Below are 21,166 nucleotides of genomic sequence, written 5' to 3' on the forward strand. Positions count from 1 at the left end.
ATGGATTGGATGTCTTAAACCCCCCAAATACTATATGACCTGGTGGACAAGCAGTACATGTCATGTTCTACAGTGAACATGAGGTGCATCTCCACATGAGCATCACTGACACAGATTCAGATGTTTTAAATGTCCCACCAATGAGTGACTTTGACAGTGATTTCCCTTCTATAATGGGATGTGTCAGTAGCACAAAGCCCAATTATTCCTGTTGATGACTGACATCTTCAACAACAGGTCACAAACATAAAGTTGAATTTTTAATGCCAACAGCTGGGCATGCTAGTTTTCTAGTTACTCAAACAGGAGTAAATAGAGTGTTTGTTGGGGACTATTTTCACCTGCGGATGAATACACATTTGGTCCTCTATTTATTCTTTCCAGCAGACGAGTATGTGGCACTGACACAAGGTAAACTACAGTTCACATGTTCATCGTAATTAAAGAACATGTCACCCACTGCATAAAGAGAGGCGTGGTAACATGTATAGTAATTGGTAGTCTCGCTTTGCCAGACCTTCCTCCACCGCGGCGCAGAGGAGGAGGAAGGTCTGGCTAGTCCAGACAGCATTCCGGGATGGGAATAAAAATGTGCTCTGGTTTATTGGAATTCCTTAAAACCAGTCACAATCTACTTGGGCAGTGCTAGGTACCCGGAAAAGATGCGGTGCAGTTGCAAAATACCCTGGTGAAAGAACTTATTTTGATAGAACATGTCTGCATTCAAAAGTTGTTTTAGTCATGCAAATAAAAACTCAGATTGGACAGATAGTCTAGCTAGCTGTCTAGATTTGCCCTGCAGAGATAAAAGAGAGAAAAGGTTAACCATAGTCCTCATAAATCAACCGGAGTTTAAATGCAAACACAAAGGAAGCCCTTGGCAACGGATATCTGGCCTAAATGAGTGAAATCCGGCGGAATTTCCTTTGGCAACAAAGCAATCCCGGAAGTGGAACATCGAGGATATAGACTAAATAATTGGTGACAATTAAGTAAAACACTCACTAGCTGAATTTCCACTGCTGTCTGTGGCCGGTGGTTCAATAGCTGCAGTTTTTCTGCCCTGAAAAGGGAAAAAAATGAAATGATTGTGCATCTTAAGTTAACCATAAATTCCAAATTAAAAAACATGAATGATAACACCTATGCCTTTGTAAGATCTCACTGACTTTGTGAGCTTGTGAGGCATCATGGTGGTCAGGAACTCTTTGACGATCTCTGGAGTCTGCCTGCTGCAGGGCGTCTTTGACAGGTACTTCAGCGTCTGTGTAGGAAAGAGGAAACTAAGGGAACGCTGTTGCAAAAGTGTAAATATGACACAACAGGCCCACAGAGCAGGTTGAAGTCAACGACGAGAGAAAGAGGACGTGTGCCAACCTCATACATGATGGTGTTGAGGTTCTGCTGCCCGGTGCTGTGTTTGCTCTTCCCGCTGTCCTTCCTCTGTTCCTTCAGGTCTGTCAGGAGTTTGAACACCTGAGAAACACACGGACAGACAAATATGAAGCAACACAAAATGATTTACATTCCTGGACACTACAAAATATTTAATGTAAAACAGTGAGACAACACATTACCTCATAGTTACTGAGCATAGCAGCGTTAGTGTTTTTCCTGAAAAGAAAAAAATTAAGTACCGTTTAAGCACAAGTTCAAGATCTTGACCTTTGCCAACTGTATGTGGTACCAAATAATCTTTAATCAAAAGGCAATTTACTAGCTTTTAGAGGTTTTATCTGGGTCTGTCTTCACTATAGTTGCTGAATGAAGACTATGATATATGACTAAAAGCTCTGGAAGATGGATAGTGGACCTTTGAGTTTAGATTGTTTTGGATTACATAAACAAGTGTGAAAAGTTAACTGAACAGAAAGTTGCAGTAGACTATGGACGGGCACACGAGGCAAGATAAAGAAGGTCGGGGGCTGGATGGGTGAAAAAGAAAAGGAAATCTTGTTTTGATTTATTTAAGCCAGAATCGAAAACGCTCTTACGTTTCTGTTTATTTGTTTATAAATGCAGTCAACTTGTAGATACTTTTCAAACAAGAGTTCCTAAGGCATATTTGTTGCATTATTAAAACACAAATCCACCAACACAAAGACACGATGTAGACTAAAGTTACTGCTCCAGTTTTGCCTGGATCAGTGTGCGCTAACATTTTAGCTGGCTTGTGTAGTTAGAATTGATCTTAATTGTCTTATTTTAAAACTGACTACAATTTAATGTTTTTACTGCACTCAGAGAGACCTGTAAATGTGTCTAAAACCAGTTGTCTTTGCACTCTTAGCCGTTCCTACAGCTCGATCCACACATCAACCGGAAACTGCGATAAAGACGTGGATGTTGTACCTTTAACCTCAATATCTGGCTCCAGTTACAATTAACAATACACAGCTGCCCATTAACAAAGTCACTGTACGCAATTCTGAATTTTAATAAGTAAATAAAAATATTCTTACACTTCCATTTCGCCAGACAACTTAGCTTTGGTCCGGTGGAATAGTGTCCGTGTAGAAAATGTAAACAGGGTCAAAGGTTCCGCCGGCGTGAAGCCGCCTAGTTCTTATTTTATTTATCAGAGAAATGATTACAACGTACTCATTGTACTGCTCATTCACTTTACATTTTTTTATTTGCAAAATCAGTCTACCCCTTCACAGTTGTGCTGCCGTCTTCTCACTACACAGGCTACTTTGTGATTTAAAAAGAAATATGCTGTTTATTCATTAATGTGCACTCCAGTGAAGACATCACAAGCACATTGCGATGGTGAAGAAGCATCAAACTGTCAAAATACCTCCTGCTCATTGGTCTGTCTGACTTACTGCAGGAACGGGCTCTTGGAGAATGAATGGGGCTAGTCCATCAAATAGAAATAAAAACTAGTTTCATAATAAGTGTTTAATGTATAAAACCAAATAAAGAAATCCTGAAATTCAGGGTGTGAAATTAATTCACAAATCAAATAAAGAACAATAGACTTAATGATACTGTAAATAAAATGATGTCCACTCTTGTCCATTTATTGCTACTGTGAAACACAACATCATGTCAGAGATATTCAAGGTGACAGATTATCACCCAGTGAACTGAAAATTTAACCTTTCACCTCATTTATACATGTCATGAGAACAAATAAAGCACAAACACCAAAATCAAAATGTGAAAGAAAACACGTTTTATACATAATTAATTCATTTGCTATAACTGATTTAAAAAACAAAACAAAAAACAACAACAACCACTTTACCAGTAAAGATCTATCAGACATTCCCAAGACAGTGGTGTCAACACAATTAATGCATGACAGAATATTACAATATCCAATATACTATGATTGTTTTCATACATTTCTTACAAAAATGAGATAAAATCCACATCTAATAGGTGATTTTCTTGAAAACAGAAGAAAGAAGATAACAAGGTATGATGTACATCTTTGAGACTAATATCAATGTTTGAGTTTAAACAAAATTGGACATTAAATGCTTAACAACCAAAGTTTCCTGATATATGAAAACAAACACGACAGCCCAAACAGCTCTCTCTGTATCTTTGGTCAGCAGTTAGCTCTGTAACTACCTGTGTACGCTCAGTACACTCATGCCTAAATGTCCATTGGGACTTCCTCTGTCTGAGTTAATAATTTAAAGAATGTCTTCAAACTCTCGTTACTTCTGACCACTGGATGGTTGACTGCACTATAAAATGCTGTTAGATCTCTGCTCTCAACCAGTTTCTTCAAATTGGTCATCATGGTTTGGTGACGTGCATTTGGGCAAGCCAGGTATTCCTTCAACACATCTAACCTACTTCTTTCCACCATTTGGACAACGAGGTGTTCAACAATGCTTGACATAGGATAGCCATACTCTATGACACTCTGGTTCTGCCCCCGTGCGTTGCGGTAGCAATATCCACCTGAATGCATTGCAACAACATTACAGTGCTCATCAAAGACAGGAGAGCCAGATGAGCCAAAGTAAAAACAAGACTCGTACGTTAGAGCCTGTCTGATACTTTCATCATTTTTCACGTCCTCAAAGAAACGGTGAGTGACCACCTGAATGGGCTCTTGATTTTTACTGTAATGAGGGTTTTCTGGAAGAACACCCTCTGGATTTTCACGCTGATGCCTCTCTGCAACCTGGTTGCGGGACTCAGGCAGAACAATCACACATGGATCGATCTTTTTTACACCACCGTCAGGATGCCCAATGATGCAAATTACACCACTGTTAGGACGAGAATCAAAGTGTGTTTTTGTTAACAAAACATCAGGCAATTTGTGATCAGCTCCTAGCCTCAACAAAGCCCAGTCATACATGTGCCCTGACTCATCACGACTGTATTCAAATCCAGCAACCTCTTTCACTGCCTCTCCAAACTCCTTCTGGTCTAGACTTTCAAAAGAGAAATGGACAGTGACACTCTCATTAAGCTGCTTCGTTCCATCATTGTAAATGTCTTTAACGACATGGCCATTTGTGATTACATATTTGCCAAATAGGAGAAAGCCACTTCCTGCTGGTTTCCCATTTATTCTCACCTGGCAAACTGAATGACTGATATCCATCAGTTTCTTTACGGTTTTCACTTCCATGCATGTCTCAACATTCTTTCCGTACTCCACACGGTAGAGATTCTGGATACGAGAAAGCTTAGATCCTTGCAGAGTTTTCTTTCCTTTCACCAAATCTTTAAACTGTGAAGATAGATGTTTCTGCATCATCTTTGAATCAGGTATGGCAAATATATTTTCCAGCATTGATTTCTCTTTTGGTTCGCTGTCATTCATTGAATTAGATGCGGTTGATTGCTGGGGAGGATCTTGGTTTACATCAGAGTCAGACCTCTGAGATGCGTTCATGTCAGTCTCATCGAGACTGCCAGGCTGACTTTCTGGTGGTTGAGACCTATTTAACAGTATGATCTGAAAGGTTTCACCATCAAGAAAATCAACAATACTGGACATTTCAGTCTCCTTTTTATTGCTTTCGTGAGAAAGCACGCAGTACTTTTTGAATATGGTATTCAGGAAACGACCATCTCTTTTCAGAGCGTTCTTTACTTTTTCACCTTTGTATGCATAAACAGTAATTATCTGAAAATCTGTTTTTAGTACTTGGTTTCTCATGATATTTGCTACATTTTTACCTCCCTTCGGCAGTACATGAAACATCACAAGCTTGTCAGGTGCCACCTTACTTTGGCGATGATGAGAGCCACTAACCGGTCGCTTCGCCTTGTCTACAGCTTTGACATACTTGACAATCAGGGATTCATTTTGTTTAATTAAGCAGCATGGAAAGTGTGAACTTATAAGTTTCCCATCTTTTACAATAACAAGCTCTTTGTCTTGGTTCTTTCCTGCAATATCTCTAAATATTTCACTTCTCTTCAGTACGTTCTCAATAGTTCCTGCTTTATTGCAGGCATGAGTTGTCGGTTTCTTGTCCTTCCAACACCAATCGAACAAATGGGTTGCATGTAACTCCTCTTCCTGGAAATAAAAACACAAGCAAGTCTCATTTCATTTAAATACAGTGAAACTATGTTAATTCCCTAAAAAAAAAAAGAAGACTCTTAAACCATCCATCCATCTATTAGCTATACCTGTTTAACCAGAGGGTTTCTGGGTACTGGAACCAATCCCTGCTGACTTTGTAGGAGGGGGGGGGTACACCCTGGCGAGGTCTCCGGTTTAGCACAGGGCTGACAAAGAGAGACAGACAACACCACAACAATAAGCTTAACCACCTCAAAAACATGGCTGAAGTGAAGGGAAAACACATGCTCATACGTAACATATTTTTCTTCATGTGACCCTTACACTGACATGTTGTTCTTTGAAAATTAAAGAAAAACACGTCTCAACGAATACTATAAATGATTTCCATTTGCCAACATAGATTTTAAATAAAATATGACAAACCACTGCAACAGGTTGTAAATTGGGAGGTTGACTGTTTTTCCCATCCTGGTTGTCTGTTTCTTCCTTGAGATAACAGACAGAAATGTTATTAGAAATTAGAAATGTATCACAGAATTAAATTGTCAAACCATGAATCAGGAGAAAGGAGAAAATCTGTACCTTGACAACTTTGTCCATTGGTCCATTCTTTTCGGTCATTTTTAACGTGATGTTTCCAGCTGAATTTTACCAATGCTGAAAAAATTATTAATTTACGGAAAAGGCAAAGAAATATGATTAATTTCTAAAGACAGTACTCATGGGATTATTATTTTGTGTGTGCATATCAATATGACATTTACTGTGATTCACTTCACTTAAAACACAACAATAAAACAACAAATGTAAGTGGCATGATGCCTTCTCATTGTTCAACAACAGGTTTGTGCACTCCTTTTCTTGCTGGAACCACAGACTATAATATTAATAGACAGAGCAGGTGTGACATCACCCATTGGATTGCAGAGATATGCTATGAGTCATTGAGTTTGCCGTTACGGGCGCAGCCATCCTGGTTGTGGATGTGACCATTTTAGACGAGAGAGAAGAGTAAGGGAGGAGCCATGTAACGTAACACACTTTCACACAATCGCATCAAATGACTGGTAGATTTCAGACAAAAAATTATAATTTATTGAATAAATCAAATATGAACAGATCTGTCACTGTCAGTGGCTTATTGATTTTTACATTGTTAATTTCCTATATTGGGCTGGGACACACATTCATACGGTTTGATAGAGTAGGCCTACTTATTGGACTTTAACTTATCATTGCACTTACAATAACGAGCGTAGCTGTCCTCAGTTTAGGTCTTCCTGTACGTCACATCTGCAGACAGGAGTGAAACAGCAGCCGCTTCAGCGACTGTAGAGTGAAAAAACAATACAGTGTACATTGATGTTAAAATGTATACAGATTAGCAGGACGGCCTGAAATGTTTGGCACGGTCTTTTGCTGTACGTTTTGTTGGTAAATGTGAGATGTTCGAGTCACACATGTCTCATCTTCATTCAGAAAGAAGGAAATTAATTTGACCTTGTCTTCTCACTCCTGCTTGTTCAGTGTCTGTGTGTGGGACTGCTGGGATATATATATATATATATATATATATACTGTATATAGGCTGTAGACTTTTACAGAAACCGACCTCCTTTTTTCAAACGCCCTTGTCGCCCCTTGCTGGAATTTAAATAGAAAGCAGGTTTAGCCACTTCCGCATTTGCAGCACTTCGCCGAACCGGATGCTTTGTCCATTAAAAGGCTATTATACAGTCTATGGCTAGAACACATATATCCCGTTTACAGTACCACAAAACGGAACTTAAACTATCAAATGTTAAGCGAATGCTCATCTTCTAAAAGGAATACAAGGGAGGTTGCTGCAGAGGCGTGCAACCTCTGACATATGTAGCAATTGTAAGTCGCTTTGGATAAAAGCGTCAGCTAAATGACGTGTAGGCTATGACCATTTACTGTATATTAACAGTCTGTGTATTACACACAACTAAATAAATAGGCCTAACAATACATATGACTTAAAAAAAAAATCAACTTACAACAACAGAAAAATGTAATTTTGTCAAATTTAATATTGGCACGATGCCCACCATTTCTATAATAAGCAATTTCCAAGCAGCCCATAACAGAGTTTACATTTTTTTCAAAAACCAAGGGATTGGTCAAAGGCCCAGTCCAGATGCCCTTGATTTTAACCAACCTTGGATAACTTTAACCTTAATGAGTAGGCTATTTTGATTCATGACTACAGAGAATAAGGAGTACAGTATTTTTTGGCTTATAATGACTAAAAACGAATCATCAAACAACCAGTTCGAGAACGAGAAGTAACGTTCAACAGTATATCTAACCTGAACTTACTTACCACAAAAATTGCGACTGTTGAAACGATTCTTCCCCTTGTCTTCTTCTTCTTCTTCTTCTTCTTATGGTTTATTAGGAGTTGAGTTGTTGTCAACGCACTGTTGAAAGAAAATGGATTTGTTTTAGTTTAGCCTTTTCCCGCCGTTGTTCCTCCTACGGATGACGAAATGTGAGGTGAAGCTTCGAACGTCTTCGGTGACGTCTTTTAAAGGGATACACACAGCTTTAGTGCCTCGCTCGCGCCTCACGCCTAGAAGCTTCGGTATTGTGTTTTGTCAGTATTCAATATCCACTCAGCTAAAACATTGCCCCTGACAAAACCTCTACAGACTTCCATCGGCGACAAACATGGCCAACACGGAGGTAGGTCAACGTGTGGCTTGAGGAAACCCGACCACCGGCTTCCATGTGTTGTTGTTGTAGTTTTAGTACCCAGCTAGACATTAAAGCAAGCTGTCAAATGGGGATCACACTTGTAAAATTGTAAACAAATCTAACGGTCAATTATGTTTTGTGTCTGCTAATTGTGTTGTAGCTAACGGGAATGTAAACACATTATTGCCCCTTTGCCTCTGCTGCCCATTAGGGAAGTAAACTTTGGGGAGGTCGTTTCGTGGGAGACACTGATCCTATCATGGAGAAGTTCAACGCATCCATCGCTTATGACCAGAGGATGTGGGATGCTGACATACGGGGGAGCAAGGCTTATGTGAAAGCTCTGGAGAAGGCAAAGCTGGTCACCACGGACGAGATGAACCAGATTTTGCACGGGCTGGATCAGGTAAACACACACACACACACACACACAAACACACACACACAGCTGCACTCGTGGGAAATATAGGTTCACCACAACATAAGTCCAAGCGGACATGTTTCTGCAAACGACTGCTGTGTGATTACCGTATTAACTTTCTGGCCACAGTACTACACTAACATGCAAGAAAATACACTACTGCTTGGTATGTGTATCACTATTTGCCCTTTAGTGTAGATGTAGGTTAATAGATGACAGCTGAAAATGTGCCAGGGTGCAGAATTCCTCTCTGTGTTATTCTGAGTTTGTGGTGAACAATACTATCATCATGTGACAGACAGCAGCTGCCAAACTGCTTCGGGAAGTCTTTCACTCACACAGGTTACAGGGTGCCCTAACATGATGTTTTGCTTTGACAATGAAAATGACATTAGGCTACCAATACAAAAACTATTATTATAATAATAAATTGAGATAAAAACTTCTGCTTATGCTGGCTAGAATTCAGTTGCTCCATATGATACTTATTTAAACTATAATGAAATGTGTACACTATGTAAAAGTAGTCGGCAAACCAAAACTATTTTAATGTGTCGGTGTATTTAGCCTACTTGGTGATACAGTCTTTTTTATCCTCCAGATTTTTGAAGAGTGGTCCAAAGGTGTTTTTGTGATTAAACCTGGAGATGAAGACATTCACACTGCCAATGAGCGCAGGCTAAAGGTGAGGTAGAGCTTGTTTGTACTTGTTATTAATGTTACTTTCTTACTTAGCAGAAGTGAGTTAAATAGTTTTAAACATAATAAAGTATTGCATTCATTAGCTCAACTTTTTTCATGGTTTACGAATAGGTCTGGTGATATTCTTTATTTTGATTATTGTCAACAAATCCCATGAAAAGGCCGAAGCTATCAATGAACTGATCCTACTAACAAGTATTGTCTGTGTAGCCAAAGCCCGATCTATCTTTTTTCCTCTGTGGCATAGACATTACCTTGTCCAAAAACTATTAAAAACACACTATTATTAACTAATAACATATACACCATCCTGCTGCCATAAACACTAATTAAAGCATCAAATGTGTTATTTTACTGCTAAAAATAGTCCCCAACATATGCACTATTCACTCCTGTTTGAGTTAAGTTAAAGAAATGACTTTAAAAAAACAACAACTATGTTTGACAATATTCCATATTTCTGAGTGCCACAGACAAAGTATTTTAAGAGATGGACTAACACAGTTGCTTTTCTCTTTTTTTATGTGATATGTTGACTTTGCTAATAATGAAAAAAACATCAATACAATGCCAGCTTTGTCTTTTAAGACATCACATGGAGCATTTGGGAAACAATGGACCAGGAAATCATGGGTCATTTTAGTATATTCGTCCCTTTAGTTTTGGGCTATAAATATATTGTTTTACTGGTTTGGTGTCTGATGTCATAAGCCATGCTGTAGTCCTTTTACTGTCTTGTTTTTCAGGAGCTGATTGGTACACCTGCCGGAAAGCTGCACACTGGCAGGAGCAGAAACGACCAGGTTTGGTTGTTGTTATAATAAAACTTTAGTGACTGATTTGCTATTTGAGGACTATCTGTTAAAGTATTACAAGACTGTGCTGTGTGCTTTGGTGTTGACCAGGTCGTGACTGACATGAGGCTGTGGCTGCGAGATGCCATCTCGACCCTGACGGACAACGCCCTACAGCTGATGTCTACCATGGTGGAGCGTGCAGCAGCGTAAGACAGATGCACACTGGTATACAAACACACACTTGTTACTGTGATTTTTTTTTTTTTCTTCTTTTTTCTAAAAGTCCTTCTGTCACCTCTTTCTGAACTCAGAGAAATTGACGTCTTGTTTCCTGGTTACACCCACATGCAGAGAGCTCAGCCAATCAGATGGAGCCATTGGATTCTAAGGTGACCTTTTTATGAAGGGAAACCTTCAGTGCATGCGTCCTACATTTTTATATTAGATGGTGTGTTGTTCATGTCAGTCTTGTTTCTCTTTCCCTGCTCGCTGGTTGAACAAACCCTCAGCCATGCTGTTTCTCTGAGCAGAGATGTGGACCGGCTTCAGGAAATCAAGAAACGAGTTAGTGTTTTACCTCTCGGCAGGTACGCTGTGAACGCACACTCAAGGTCTGACACAGATTCCCCCACACAGACGTGACCAGTTAATATTGTCATTTTCAGTGGTGCCATCGCTGGAACACCATTTGACATTGACAGAGAGCAGCTGCGGAAAGGTCAGGCTAAACAAATTAACACTGTGTGTTGTTTATTTATAAAAACATTTTTTAAACTGAAACTACAATTTCTCCACATCTGGATCTGTAGATTTGGAATTTGATGGCATCAGTCTTAACAGCATGGATGCCACGGGCCAAAGGGACTTTGTTGGTACGCCAACCATACATGTCAGTCAGCTGTCATACAATCAAAATGACAATTTTTCTGTGTTCTTTAATTTTTTTAAATGTTTGCATGTGTGTTTCTTTAGCGGAGTTCTTGTTCTGGGCTTCGTTGTGTTTGACCCATCTCAGTAAGATGGCCGAGGACCTGATGCTGTACAGCACAAAAGAGTTCTCTTTCATCACACTTTCCGACGCCTACAGGTCAGTTTGTATTTTGTTACGCGATCCAAAATTATAGTTTACACAGGCTCTTAAGACTGCAGAATTTAAGATTAAAACATTGTTAAGGGGTGTTTGTACAAAGCTCCATGTGTGCATACTGTATATAGTAAATTCATATTTCAAAATGTCTGGGTTCATTTTAAAAGTAAGTGATGTTTATCAAACAATGGATACTGTACTTGTTAATAATACGGACATCTGGTCATTTTAACGAAAATAAATGGTTAACATTCAACAAATACAGCTCAGACGAGTCTAAGGGGTGCTGTCAAAACCGCATGTTACATGCTGTTTGTTGTCAAAGGGAACTGAAAACATAAATGTATTACTGTCACTGAAGTTGTCTACCTCAGCTGTCAGTCTGGCCTTGTGAAGTTCATTTTAAATGTAGAACTGGTGACTGTAAGCCCAGTCATATTAGTTAGTTGTTGTGCTTGTACTTGTGGTGTGTGTGTGTGTGTATAGCACAGGCAGCAGTCTGATGCCCCAGAAGAAGAATGCTGACAGTCTGGAGCTGATCAGGAGTAAAGCAGGTCGTGTCTTTGGCAGAGTAAGACCTCTGACTAAAGAAACACTTTTGTTAAATCATCTTATTATCTGTTTTTTGAAGGGCCAACTTTGCCAGTTAATTTGTGCCTCGTTGTTTTAAGAACACACACTACATAATGTGAGAAAAGCTAATGATAATGAGATGGCTCTTTATTATGTCTTTGTAAAATAAAATGGGGAAATCTTGGTATAATTGCAGCAACAAATGAAAGCAGGGCAATTGAAGACTGAACTCTGTTGTGTCAAGTTGCAACAATGTTCCTTATTTGTGCCAACGTTTTCTTTTTTACTGATTAGAAGAGGTTTGTCTTTACTGCAGACTTTTCACTCCTTCCTCCAGCGCTAGTTTTCCTTTAGAAAACCAGCACCCTCATGTTCCATTAAGCTATCACTAGTTTTATTCCGTCCGATTTTAACCTGGCAACCCATTGTGCAAAAGTCAGGTGTTACTATTCAGAGATTTTGTTCTGACTTTGTATGGCTCGTTGCAGTTTTCTTGTTAAACTCAAGTTCTGACTTTGTGTATTTCAGTGTGCAGGGTTCATGATGACTCTGAAGGGCCTGCCCAGCACCTACAACAAAGACCTGCAGGTATGGAAGTGTGTCTTTGTGTGCTTTGATTTCATTTGGAGGACTTTTTTTGGATATTTCTCTCTAACTTGTTTGTCATACTGTCTTTATTTTCCTTTCTTTAGGAGGATAAGGAGGCCATGTTTGACTGCTATGATACTGTTCACGCTGTGCTGCAGGTGGCAACTGGAGTCATGTCGACTCTCGAGGTCAGAGATTTAAATCGGTGTTCATTATTTTGATACATTGCCTGATCTCATTGGGTACAATGTGGCCGTGGATCTAAATTTGAAACTTTAAAAAGGTTGTGAGTGACGGCTTGCCTTTATTTAGAATAAAACCTTGATCTCTTTCTTTTAACTACACCGAAAAGGAACTGTACAAAATGTGTAACTGTCTCTTGTTCAATTTGAATGGAAGCACACAATTTAGAATCCTACACGTATGTTAGAAGAAAGAAAGACAAAATGTCAAATATGTGCAGGTTTCCCAGATACACCAATTTCACAGCACTGCAGAGAGTATTTTTTGATGTTGCTACTAAAAAAAATTGTTTTCATGTTTAGCATGGGCAATTTAATAAGCCTTTAAAAGATCAGAAATACTTTCACGCCTATCAAAAGACAAAATGCCAATGATTTAGTTTCCGTTGGTGTTTCAGATTAAGCAGAGTGCGATGACAGCGGCCCTTAGTCCCGACATGTTGGCTACTGACTTGGCCTACTACCTTGTGAGGAAGGGGGTGAGTAGTCATTTTGTCTCTAACGTACACATGTATGTATACATTTTTGAATTTATTTTTTATGTGCTGCTGCTGTCAGGAAACTCTTGTAAAGAAGATTTTTAATCTTAATTAGGCTTTTCCTGGTTAAATAAAAGGGAAAAAAAAACTTTAGGTTTTTCCATTCAAACGCGAATAGAAAGAATATTTTCAAAAAGTAATTTAAAGAAATTTGATTCATCAAAAAATAAGCCAGTGTTTATGTAACCAAATAATGCATTATGAATATTCTGTAGAGGCTGGATCAACATTACAATAAAGAGGATTTCCAGTAACGCAGTCTGGTACATCCTGTACCCATCAGTTATGCCATTTCTTTTTGTTCATTCATTTAGCATTTATCACTTCTTCACTGTATCGACCTGCCAACCGTTCCACAAAGTCAACACAACTTTTTAGCTATATCAAGGCATTATTTTGAATTTCTGGTTACTCCATTTGACAAGAACCACAGAGAACAAAAAAAGTGATGGATGAAAAAACACTCAATATGTGGTATAGCTATAATCAAGACAATAGCAAAATCGTTTTACGTATTTGCGTGTTGATGTGTAACCCTGTGTTGCAGTTGCCGTTTAGAGAGGCCCATGGTATTTCTGGTAAAGCTGTGTTTGCAGCTGAATCCAAAAATATTGCCCTGAATCAACTCACTGTGGCCGACCTGAGTGCTGTTAGGTGACTGTCCACACACACACACACCTTTTGTAATGGAATAATGGATGCTTTTCTCAATTCCCCATCTCTTTCTTTTCTGTGTAACTGTTCTGTCGTTTCAGCCCTCTGTTTGAGAGTGACGTGTCCTCAGTCTGGGACTACAGGAGCAGTGTGGAGCAGTACAGCGCCCCTGGAGGCACAGCCCGGAGAAGTGTTGCTGAACAGGTGGAACACCTGAGGAACTGGCAAAAGAAACATGCACAGTGACCTCAACCTATTTTCACCTTAAAACTTGAATCACGTTACTTTTGCAATTTAGGTAATAGAAGTTTAAATGTCAGATTTAGGTCAAAGGGATTTATAATGTGAAAAAAAACATTTCTCTTCTTTTTCAAGCACAGAAGACAGGTCAGTTGGTTGGTATGTAACCAAGGGATGTTTCAATTGATCATGTATCAATCACAAGTGTTACAAAAGACTGAACAATAAATGTTACTCAAACAGTGTTTTACAGGCTGATCCATTAACGGACTAATGTGCACCACACAGGCGTCTGAGGCAGTTTATCTTCCTGTCTACACCCACACAGACTCAAGATGGTGCTGTTTAATGGCATAGAAAGGCTTGTGGTTTATTTTATATTTACAGCAGAGACAAAAACAGACATGTCATGAAAATGGGTTAACATTTCCTTTCTGCCCAAAGATATTGCTAAGACAAAATAGGTGAGGTGTTCTAGGTAATTTAATGGTCACATATGTAATACTAATTTAGCCAAAAAACTCACCTGTTGATGAGTTCCACACAATGTACTAAAACAAAAGGCAAGGCAAGGTGTTTAAGGATGATTATACAGAAACTTTCTGTGAAAATAATTTAAGTCTCATTGATAATAAGGGTTCAAAAACATTCACTGTTTTGTACTGTCCTTTTATTTTTTTTCTTAATAGTAAATCTGGCAGCACATTCCTCCCCAGTTTAATTTCATAAGTGTTGAATATATACAAAGCAATGCATTTAGCCCCTAAAGAATCATATCATAAGCAGGAATAAAGAAGAAGTTGGTATTAAGGCAGAATATAAAAAGGTATTAAAGTCCATTTAGAACTTGGTTTTCCTACAAATATACAAGTGTACAATACATTTAGGAAATGCCTTAATCTTCTATGTTCAACAACAGTCAACATTATGCGTGACAAGTGAAATAAGAAATAGCAGTTCATGAAAAAGGAAAGTCCCTCAGCTTGTAACTCAGAAAGAAATACAATTATTATTTTAAGTCCCTAATTCTATTATTCATCATACTTCTATCTCACTGTATAAAGACACTTAAAGAATAGTAGATTAGAGTGTAAAGACTTGTTGTGTGAATACAAAATATTGACTCAAATACAAAAAAAAGAAGAAAAGTTGACAAAAAAAGGTTTGCTGTAAAAATTCCTGCTCCTTTAAACTTTTATGGAGCGTACTATCCAGAGGTGAGCTTGACTTTGCACAATAACTTATCTCACTGTCACAGCATTTGGTAGGAATACAGCAGGCCGTAGCTTATGTGCAAATGTAGTTGACATTTCGTCAATTGAAGGACCATAAACATATTTAACAGTTTGTTGTTTCACTCTAACACGTCGTAGTTACCTTTACACATGGAGTCGCTTTTGTCACTTAAATCATGTGTTTTTATGTGCTGAGTCAGTGAATCAGACCCGTTGTCCCGAGCACAGCTGAGAAAACACCGAACCACAAGTGGATTGCACTCGTCAGAGTGGCACTCGCCTTGGACTGATACACAACCCTGCCGTCCAGAGGCTGCGTGGGTCTGAAGATGTCAGTCATGGGCTTTCCCGTCCAGAATCGACACTGCTGAGCTATTGCATACAGCTGAAGTTGAGAGGGGGGGGGGTTGTTTTAGTCAAAAGTTGCAATATAAAGTAAAATTTGTATCCTGCAAAGGGACATTAATATGTCTTTCGGTGACTCAAAGGTTACTTTACCAGGCACTGATCCTTCTAGCTGTTAAAATCCTTATGAGGGATACTTATTAACTAATTCCCAAAAGTCAAATCTCAAAAGCTTTTTTTTAATTGGGACATAACTCCTCTTTACCAAACATCATTACTTCATATAGAAGTTATTAAATGAATGATGTAAAATAACAGCAAAACGGCTTCTTTGTATCTGTATTTCATGTCAAAAGTCAGTTTAAAGGTTTGCAGATTTGCTGAGAAAATACTAACAGGAAGACTAGTTTTTATTTTTTTTACCAGTGTTGACCCCAAGGTTCCAATCTATAGTTGCTCACCTGTCTACTGCTGATGGAGAGGGTCCGGTGAAACAGTGTCCAGGCCACTGCCTGTTCACATCCTGGAGTTGTCATGGAGCCCACATAGCGGTAGTAGCTATGGAGGTCCTCTGCTGACGGGATAATGTCACTAAGTCGAAAGTTTGGGATCACCGTGCTGCTGCCTTAACACAGAGAGAAAGAAGGAGAAGTGTATAGAACAAAAGTTAGTGTAAAGTGTAAAAAAGAGTTGGTTAAGTTATTCACATTTAAGTAATAAAACTCATACCATTGTTTTGTACTCGGCCCAAAGCAGCTATTACTGCGTCCAAATGAGGATGATCATCTGATGCTTCCTGTGAGAAACACACCATTAAGATTTAAGGCACAAGCCTAACAAGTATTTTTTGAAAAAAAATGTATTATTAAAAATGCAGTAATGAAGATGAATAAATCTTAATGAATGACCTCAAACAGGAAGGCAAGCAGAGCTATACCCGCCATATCATGTTCTGCCTCTGCCAGACAGCTGTAAGGCTCCTTGATGTGGACTATGTGCAGCTGGAAACCAAAAACACAGCAAAATGAGTTACAGTATAGTGGAGAGCATTTCATACGACTGTGCACTGTGTAAAACAAACCTTTGTTAAAGCGTTTATTGCCCTCTGATTGAATTCATGGGTAAATTAATTAATAAAGGGTAGTTGCTGATGTCTCTCCTGATTGGCAGGTCTGGCTGATGCTGTAGATATCAATATAATTGCCACGCTCATTTAAATCCACATAAATTATTATTATATATTCTAGCCTCCACATGAAGAGAGGCATACAAACCGCGGCTACTGTAACTCTGTTAGTCCTACTCATGTGATTTAAAGAAATATACAAAGAAAAGATTGAAGACCAATGTTGGCGCCCAATGGGCACTTCTGAAAAACACTGTCCCATGGGTGAACCTAATTCACCCCTGTGTTGACTAAAACATGCACAGCCCTTCAGTAGCAACACATTATAAATTGGCTCCTGTTTGATGTACCTCCATGGGGAACCTCTCTCCGTCAATGGTGTGCTCAGAACCCGGTCTTCCATCACCCCCCCAGTGGAAGTGAAACTGGGCGGCTCTGTATTGACCGGGCAGAGCTCCTCCAGTCAGTCGGACTGACTGCGGCAGAGTAAAGTGTGCTACAGGGAAGAGAACGCAAATGTTAAACTAAGTATATTAACAGACCAGAGGTATTCAACATCTGGCAGTGGTGGAATGGTCTGGAGGGGAAGAGAATAATGAAGTGGGGTCTTAATTACCAGAGTGCCCTTTATTTTTCACTGTAATGTTGATTGTGTTGGTGTGGCCGATGAACTCAAAGGGTGGCAGTGCGCTGTTGACGTGCACTTTGCTGGTGACAATGTTAATTGGGGATTGACGTAATCCTCCACAGCTGGGAAACTGAGCTGCCCAGCGAATAGGATCTAAACAACACAAACAGCATCAAAGTTGAGGCTTCACTGACTGACACACTGATCTTTTGTCCCATGCTACTGCAGTCAATAGAGCTGCACAAACAAAGTTGTTCTTACACATAGTACCTTTAAAGCTCCATAAAACAGAATAATACTCATCAGTTCGCACACTCTGTTGTGAAGAGATCGCTACGGCTAATCCCACTGAAAATAAACGTAGGCCTGTAGTTGGCTTTCAGTTCTCAGCTTGTTTTGGTGCATTGGAATTGGAAAAACTATGTAAAATTATAAAGAAAATATCAAATTATCAATTTAATAGCTGCTAAAACCTGATCATGAAGCCATCTGGGTTACCTCTGCTTGGGTTTGAGACTTTTTGTGCATCACAAAACTAGAGGGGTGGTATTTAAAAGAAGCGAGCATTTAGGAGACAGGGGTATCTAGGAAAGACACAACCAAGTTGCATTGTGAGCATTACAGTTTCTAGTATTTTTAGTATTTTGTTTTATTTTAGTATTTCTAGTATTTTTGGAGCTTCACTTGTACAACGGACTAAAAGTCAGGATATCTGGCCCTCGACTGCTTTTGACCATTCATTTAACCCTTGTCTTGTCTTCCCCTCAACCATGAAAAAAAGTTATCGCATTTTCGGACATTTTTGTCACTTTTTTAATGTAGTGGGTCCTTTTTTTATGTTTTCTTTGATATTTCTAATGTTGACATGTTTAGCTTATTTTTGAAGGTCCATTCTTTGTGATGAAAAACTGAAAATGGGGTCAAATTTGACCCGAGGACGACTTGAGGGTTAAAAAAAAATCTTTCTTATGAATTAAATTCTCACTAATTAAATTGCTGGGGTGAATGTTTGAGGAAACAGTTGCCTATTATAGCCCGACCAATAAAGGATTTTTAAGGCAGATACCAACACAAATATTTGGTTGTTTAAAAATCCGAAATGCCGATATTACGGCCGAAATATACTGTATAAAAAAATAAAAAAATCCAGAAACGTGTTACAAAACATAAACATTTCCCTAACATTAGTTAGTTTTAGCTATTTATGAATTCTCAATAAATTAATATGATAATAATTTGTTTTATTGTCACAACAGAACAAAGGAACATCAAAATATACTAAAGTTCTGATAAATAAAATGGATAAAAAAATCCGTGTTGCCAACATGGCGTTGTAGAGCGCCCTCTGGTGGACAATCTATGTCAATACCAGTGCTCATTACATGGTTGACAGTCCGTTTTCACTTTTTTAAATATTCATTTATCAGAATCATTTATTTGCCATTCTAAATGATTCTGATGAATATTTAAAAAAACATTTCTTTTTATTTTATTTTTTTAAATTGGCCATTATAAATTAGATTAGATTAGATTATGCTTTATTCATCCCACAACGGGGACATTTTGTTTTTACAGCAGCAGCATTTTCTTCAATAACAGCAAAAAATCAAAAACACACAAACAATTAAACACACAAGAAATATAGGCAAACAATAGACAATGATTATATGGTAGACTGAAAGTAAGCAAAATGGCGTCAAATAAAGGTATTTTAAAGTGCGATTGCCATGATACAAGAAACAATATTGCGGTGTAAGTGCCGTTAAAATTAAATTGAATGTGTAATGGAGTAATAAAGCAAGAGTTGGTAGCATATAATAAATTATAATAACCTGTGACCATAAATGCTGATACCGATAGATGGGAAATGCCTAATATTGGCTGATAATATCGGATGTAGTCGTGTATCTGTCAACCATGGTGAATGTTACAGTAAGTCCAATATTCACTCGCCTTTCACCGCTTTTTGTAGTCTCCAACAACCCCTGACCCAAATATCTTTCTCTAGCTGATAAATGCCTCAGTATGTTAACTAGCTAGTTGCTGACTTTGTCAGATGTTTGGTGCTGAGCCAGTAGTGTACAGTGGTTTTTCCTACAGACACTTTGACAAATCACAAACTTGTAAAGGATAAGTCAAGTGAGCGGTTTCTTTCAATTTTGGATTTGTGTCTCAAACACGTGGGAGTCTTGCCATTGGCTCTTACCGCTGCATGTGTCGTCACAGGAGTACTGGCTCTGGTAACACCACTGAGCTAGAGAGAAAGCACAGTTCCAGTTCAGACACAGACAAACAGTATATTGTTGTTCAGGACACTTTTCTCTTGTTCCAAACGCCTTCTTAAGTTAATAAATGAGTATTAATTCTTCTCATTCTCACGCTCCATTAGGCACAGTGTTTTTCTTTTCTCTGTCAGCAATCTTACTGACTGATCTGCTGATGTGGCTGAACTTTGAGAAGTCAGAGTGGGTAAAATACTTTCTCACCCTTTCTCTCTCTCTCTCTTTCTCTCTCTCTCTCTCACACACACACACACACACACACACCCATACACACACGCATATACACACACACACGTGCACATGCACACAAACACACACACACCAAGATAATTATTAATTCTCACATAACTAATCCCGTCCTTCAGATGCTTTTTTTTGTGTGCTCATCAGTTACATGTAAGTTATCTGACAGCACTCATATGAACAACATGACAACAAGCAAGTTATGCAGAAGTGGTTGTGATTATACTGATTAAATTGCTGGCCCAGAAAACCTTTATCCAACTGCAACGCTGCATTTAATGTGTCCATCCGACAAGTGCTGAAGTCATTTAGTCTTGTGCTGTGGTTGCGTATTGTGTTGCTGATGTGAATGAAGCTCCAGTGTCTGACTCCGCGGTGGGAATGAAAGGTGCCATAGAGAGCCATTTAGCTAATATAGGAACCCAGATTAACCCTGCTGCCTCCCACAATGCCATTCTCTGAAAGGGGACAACAGTTCTCACCAACTGAGAACAATGTACAGGTGAAGGTTGGCTTAACTCCACCTGGCTCATACACCTGTGCCAAACTGAGCAGCACAGAAAAGCCAAACCTGAGACAATCCCCTGTAAATACACTAACTTTAATTTCTGTCCTTTCTTGTTCTTATAATTACATATTTCTAATCAACCTGCATCCTAGAGAAATGCATTGATAAATCAGTGGTTTCCGACATTTTTAGCCTTTAAAGCGAGATCTTGCGAATTGTGACCAAAGTGTCTGCTTTTCATCAAAAGTTACATTGTCTCGCTTTAGGACAAAGCAATGTCTTAGCAATGTGTTAGTAGTCCGATTCACAAAGCGTCTTAATGAAATGCTGCAACAACCTATTATTATTATTAATATTATTATTATATTTTAGGTAGCTGCAAACTCTCAAACTTTAATGTTAAGCGGAAATTATATTTTAAGTTAAAATTCTCAAATTAAAATAATTTGTGGTTAAAGTATAGCGTTTTAATGCAGTTTTATTTGTCCTATGCTGTGTGTGTGTGTGTGTGTGTGTGTGTACATGTACATGTGTTTCCTACCTGTGCATTGAGAAAGGAAAGAAAGCAAAGTCGGGAGGTAGACAGAAAAATCCATGATCAGCACAGAGAACAGAAAATATCCTGACAGACTAATTTCAGCTTCCTTTACATACTGACTCTGAGCTGCATTTGAGGGTGGGAGGGAGAAGATCATGAGTATGACAAAAGGTGTGTGTGTG

General features: G+C 38.7%; 4 protein-coding genes across 5 annotated transcripts in view; 1 reads left to right on the forward strand and 3 right to left on the reverse strand.

Moving 5' to 3' along the window:
- The window catches only part of crcp (calcitonin gene-related peptide-receptor component protein), a 3,942-nt gene extending 1,412 nt beyond the window's left edge, over positions 1-2,530 (reverse strand). Inside the window, exons 1-5 of the mRNA XM_032533757.1 lie at positions 2,463-2,530; positions 1,578-1,614; positions 1,378-1,476; positions 1,170-1,264; positions 1,006-1,063 (exon numbers count right to left, since the gene is read on the reverse strand). Of these exons, the coding sequence (XP_032389648.1) occupies positions 1,006-1,063; positions 1,170-1,264; positions 1,378-1,476; positions 1,578-1,614; positions 2,463-2,470 (297 nt within the window). The 5' untranslated portion in view covers positions 2,471-2,530. The remainder of the gene's footprint in view (positions 1-1,005; positions 1,064-1,169; positions 1,265-1,377; positions 1,477-1,577; positions 1,615-2,462) is intronic.
- A 306-nt stretch (positions 2,531-2,836) lies between these two features.
- LOC116700670 (protein FAM111A) lies at positions 2,837-8,081 on the reverse strand. 2 transcript variants are annotated; one of them, XM_032534051.1, is made up of 6 exons: positions 7,863-8,081; positions 6,761-6,844; positions 6,098-6,172; positions 5,939-6,001; positions 5,620-5,718; positions 2,837-5,506 (listed from the first exon to the last, which is right to left on the reverse strand). In XM_032534051.1, the coding sequence occupies exons 3-6, from the start codon at positions 6,134-6,136 to the stop codon at positions 3,611-3,613; spliced, it is 2,097 nt and encodes a 698-aa protein (XP_032389942.1). In that variant the 5' UTR covers positions 6,137-6,172; positions 6,761-6,844; positions 7,863-8,081; the 3' UTR covers positions 2,837-3,610. The 2 variants fall into 2 exon arrangements, with proteins under 2 accessions (XP_032389942.1, XP_032389943.1); XM_032534052.1 differs by lacking the exon at positions 6,761-6,844 and having other exon boundaries at positions 6,098-6,182; positions 7,863-7,913.
- asl (argininosuccinate lyase) lies at positions 8,025-14,324 on the forward strand. Its single transcript, XM_032534053.1, has 16 exons — positions 8,025-8,224; positions 8,448-8,642; positions 9,259-9,342; positions 10,106-10,162; positions 10,265-10,362; positions 10,468-10,545; positions 10,666-10,743; positions 10,822-10,874; positions 10,966-11,028; positions 11,129-11,243; positions 11,730-11,814; positions 12,345-12,404; positions 12,509-12,592; positions 13,045-13,125; positions 13,733-13,839; positions 13,941-14,324. Exons 1-16 carry the CDS (start codon positions 8,210-8,212, stop codon positions 14,083-14,085), a joined length of 1,398 nt encoding a protein of 465 aa, XP_032389944.1. The 5' UTR covers positions 8,025-8,209; the 3' UTR covers positions 14,086-14,324.
- Positions 14,325-14,625: 301 nt separating this feature from the next.
- ca4c (carbonic anhydrase IV c) lies at positions 14,626-21,090 on the reverse strand. Its single transcript, XM_032534054.1, has 8 exons — positions 20,988-21,090; positions 19,620-19,667; positions 17,402-17,566; positions 17,136-17,281; positions 16,568-16,660; positions 16,389-16,455; positions 16,121-16,284; positions 14,626-15,699 (listed from the first exon to the last, which is right to left on the reverse strand). The coding sequence occupies exons 1-8, from the start codon at positions 21,040-21,042 to the stop codon at positions 15,511-15,513; spliced, it is 927 nt and encodes a 308-aa protein (XP_032389945.1). The 5' UTR covers positions 21,043-21,090; the 3' UTR covers positions 14,626-15,510.
- Between the last annotated feature and the right edge of the window lie 76 nt (positions 21,091-21,166).

This window comes from Etheostoma spectabile, chromosome 13 (genome assembly GCF_008692095.1).
Source record: "Etheostoma spectabile isolate EspeVRDwgs_2016 chromosome 13, UIUC_Espe_1.0, whole genome shotgun sequence".
NCBI classification, from domain to species: Eukaryota; Metazoa; Chordata; class Actinopteri; order Perciformes; family Percidae; genus Etheostoma; species Etheostoma spectabile.